The 5,000-nt window shown below is 31.3% G+C and overlaps 1 protein-coding gene across 1 annotated transcript in view; it reads left to right on the forward strand.

Annotated features, from left to right (window-relative positions):
• The window catches only part of LOC108265205 (voltage-dependent R-type calcium channel subunit alpha-1E), a gene marked incomplete at both ends in the record, with an annotated part of 73,681 nt that overhangs the window by 49,277 nt on the left and 19,404 nt on the right, over nucleotides 1–5,000 (forward strand). Inside the window, 2 exon segments of the mRNA XM_053679349.1 lie at nucleotides 1–11; nucleotides 233–286. The exon segment at nucleotides 1–11 is cut by the window's left edge and continues 105 nt beyond it. Coding sequence (XP_053535324.1) covers nucleotides 1–11; nucleotides 233–286 — 65 coding nt within the window.

Below are 5,000 nucleotides of genomic sequence, written 5' to 3' on the forward strand. Positions count from 1 at the left end.
TGATCGAGCAGGTGATCATCACTACACACACACACACACACACACACACACACACACACACACACACACATCCAAGTTTTCAGATGAAACAAAGTTCTCCACTGATTTCTTCTCTCACTGTAGAAATGTATGTTAAATAATGATAGAACCATCCAGAAATCTTCTCTCGTTCTCTGTGTGTGTGTGTGTGTGTGTGTGTGTGTGTGTGTGTGTGTGTGTGTGTGTGTTCCAGAGGAAGTGATGCTGGCGGAGGAGAATAAGAACTCGGGTCCTTCAGCTCTGGACGGTGAGTCTGTGCTCAGTAGTATTTTCTTATGGAACTCCGTTGTAACTGCAGTCACAGTCACAGTCACAGTCACCCCGCCCCCCTGTGACATCATCACAACACAACCACTGATGTCTCACAGGAACCAACAAAACATCAACCAACACATTAGCAGCAGAATCTCTTCACACACTGCAAACATTTCAGTGTAAACATGTGTAAAGTGTTTCAGGAGTTTCCGGCCGAGCAGATTACGCTGTCGTTACGTTTCCACAGCGTTTCCTGATGATCAAAGACTCATCATAGCGGTGTAACTACTTACAGTGCGTAACTACAGAAGTGAAATTCCTGGATACGCCATAGCAACGGAACTCTATAATATAACACCCCAATGTAACTCTACGATATAACTCTATAACACCCCAATGTAACTCTATGATATAACTCTATAACACCCCAATGTAACTCTACAATATAACTCTATAATATAACACCTCAATGTAACTCTACAATGTAACTCTATAATATAACACCCCAATGTAACTCTACGATATAACTCTATAACACCCCAATGTAACTCTATAATATAACACCCCAATGTAACTCTACGATATAACTCTATAACACCCCAATGTAACTCTATAATATAACTCTATAACATAACACCTCAATATAACTCTACAATGTAACTCTATAATATAACACCCCAATGTAACTCTACGATATAACTCTATAACACCCCAATGTAACTCTATAATATAACTCTATAACATAACACCTCAATGTAACTCTACAATATAACTCTATAATATAACACCCCAATGTAACTCTACAATATAACTCTATAACACCCCAATGTAACTCTACGATATAACTCTATAATATAACACCTCAGTGTAACTCTACGATATAACTCTATAATATAACACCCCAATGTAACTCTACAATATAACTCTATAATATAACACCCCAATGTAACTCTACAATATAACTCTATAACACCCCAATGTAACTCTACAATATAACACCCCAATGTAACTCTACAATATAACTCTATAATATAACACCTCAATGTAACTCTACAATATAACTCTATAATATAACACCCCAATGTAACTCTACAATATAACTCTATAACACCCCAATGTAACTCTACAATATAACACCCCAATGTAACTCTACAATATAACTCTATAATATAACACCCCAATGTAACTCTACAATATAACTCTATAATATAACACCCCAATGTAACTCTACAATATAACTCTATAATATAACACCCCAATGTAACTCTACAATATAACTCTATAACACCCCAATGTAACTCTACAATATAACACCCCAATGTAACTCTACAATATAACTCTATAATATAACACCTCAATGTAACTCTACAATATAACTCTATAATATAACACCCCAATGTAACTCTACAATATAACTCTATAACACCCCAATGTAACTCTACAATATAACACCCCAATGTAACTCTACAATATAACTCTATAATATAACACCCCAATGTAACTCTACAATATAACTCTATAATATAACACCCCAATGTAACTCTACAATATAACTCTATAATATAACACCCCAATGTAACTCTACAATATAACTCTATAATATAACACCTCAATGTAACTCTACAATATAACTCTATAATATAACACCCCAATGTAACTCTACAATATAACTCTATAACACCCCAATGTAACTCTACAATATAACTCTATAATATAACACCCCAATGTAACTCTACAATATAACTCTATAATATAACACCTCAATGTAACTCTACGATATAACTCTATAATATAACACCCCAATGTAACTCTACAATATAACTCTATAATATAACACCTCAATGTAACTCTACAATATAACTCTATAATATAACACCCCAATGTAACTCTACAATATAACTCTATAACACCCCAATGTAACTCTACAATATAACTCTATAATATAACACCCCAATGTAACTCTACAATATAACTCTATAATATAACACCTCAATGTAACTCTACAATATAACTCTATAATATAACACCCCAATGTAACTCTACAATATAACTCTATAACATAACACCTCAATGTAACTCTACGATATAACTCTATAACATAACACCCCAATGTAACTCTACAATATAACTCTATAACACCCCAATGTAACTCTACAATATAACTCTATAACATAACACCTCAATGTAACTCTACAATATAACTCTATAATATAACACCTCAATGTAACTCTACAATATAACTCTATAACACCCCAATGTAACTCTACAATATAACTCTATAATATAACACCTCAATGTAACTCTACAATATAACTCTATAATATAACACCTCAATGTAACTCTACAATGTAACTCTATAATATAACACCCCAATGTAACTCTACGATATAACTCTATAACACCCCAATGTAACTCTATAATATAACTCTATAACATAACACCTCAATATAACTCTACAATGTAACTCTATAATATAACACCCCAATGTAACTCTACGATATAACTCTATAACACCCCAATGTAACTCTATAATATAACTCTATAACATAACACCTCAATGTAACTCTACAATATAACTCTATAATATAACACCCCAATGTAACTCTACAATATAACTCTATAACACCCCAATGTAACTCTACGATATAACTCTATAATATAACACCTCAATGTAACTCTACGATATAACTCTATAATATAACACCCCAATGTAACTCTACAATATAACTCTATAATATAACACCCCAATGTAACTCTACAATATAACTCTATAATATAACACCTCAATGTAACTCTACAATATAACTCTATAATATAACACCCCAATGTAACTCTACAATATAACTCTATAACACCCCAATGTAACTCTACAATATAACACCCCAATGTAACTCTACAATATAACTCTATAATATAACACCCCAATGTAACTCTACAATATAACTCTATAACACCCCAATGTAACTCTACAATATAACTCTATAATATAACACCTCAATGTAACTCTACAATATAACTCTATAATATAACACCCCAATGTAACTCTACAATATAACTCTATAATATAACACCCCAATGTAACTCTACAATATAACTCTATAACACCCCAATGTAACTCTACAATATAACACCCCAATGTAACTCTACAATATAACTCTATAATATAACACCCCAATGTAACTCTACAATATAACTCTATAATATAACACCCCAATGTAACTCTACAATATAACTCTATAATATAACACCCCAATGTAACTCTACAATATAACTCTATAATATAACACCTCAATGTAACTCTACAATATAACTCTATAATATAACACCCCAATGTAACTCTACAATATAACTCTATAACACCCCAATGTAACTCTACAATATAACTCTATAATATAACACCCCAATGTAACTCTACAATATAACTCTATAATATAACACCTCAATGTAACTCTACGATATAACTCTATAATATAACACCCCAATGTAACTCTACAATATAACTCTATAATATAACACCTCAATGTAACTCTACAATATAACTCTATAATATAACACCCCAATGTAACTCTACAATATAACTCTATAACACCCCAATGTAACTCTACAATATAACTCTATAATATAACACCCCAATGTAACTCTACAATATAACTCTATAATATAACACCTCAATGTAACTCTACAATATAACTCTATAATATAACACCCCAATGTAACTCTACAATATAACTCTATAACATAACACCTCAATGTAACTCTACGATATAACTCTATAACATAACACCCCAATGTAACTCTACAATATAACTCTATAACACCCCAATGTAACTCTACAATATAACTCTATAACATAACACCTCAATGTAACTCTACAATATAACTCTATAATATAACACCTCAATGTAACTCTACAATATAACTCTATAACACCCCAATGTAACTCTACAATATAACTCTATAATATAACACCTCAATGTAACTCTACGATATAACTCTATAATATAACACCTCAATGTAACTCTACAATATAACTCTATAATATAACACCCCAATGTAACTCTACAATATAACTCTATAACATAACACCTCAATGTAACTCTACGATATAACTCTATAACATAACACCCCAATGTAACTCTACAATATAACTCTATAACACCCCAATGTAACTCTACAATATAACTCTATAACATAACACCTCAATGTAACTCTACAATATAACTCTATAATATAACACCTCAATGTAACTCTACAATATAACTCTATAACACCCCAATGTAACTCTACAATATAACTCTATAATATAACACCTCAATGTAACTCTACGATATAACTCTATAATATAACACCTCAATGTAACTCTACAATATAACTCTATAATATAACACCCCAATGTAACTCTACGATATAACTCTATAACACCCCAATGTAACTCTACAATATAACTCTATAATATAACACCCCAATGTAACTCTACGATATAACTCTATAACACCCCAATGTAACTCTACGATATAACTCTATAACATAACACCTCAATGTAACTCTACAATGTAACTCTATAATATAACTCTACAATGTAACTATAATATAACACCTCAATGTAGCTCTACAATATAACTCTACAATGTAACTCTATAATATAACTCTACAATGTAACTCTATAATATAACTCTACAATGTAACTCTATAACACCTCAATGTAA

Source organism: Ictalurus punctatus, unplaced genomic scaffold, assembly GCF_001660625.3.
Source record: "Ictalurus punctatus breed USDA103 unplaced genomic scaffold, Coco_2.0 tig00006942, whole genome shotgun sequence".
Taxonomy (NCBI): Eukaryota; Metazoa; Chordata; class Actinopteri; order Siluriformes; family Ictaluridae; genus Ictalurus; species Ictalurus punctatus.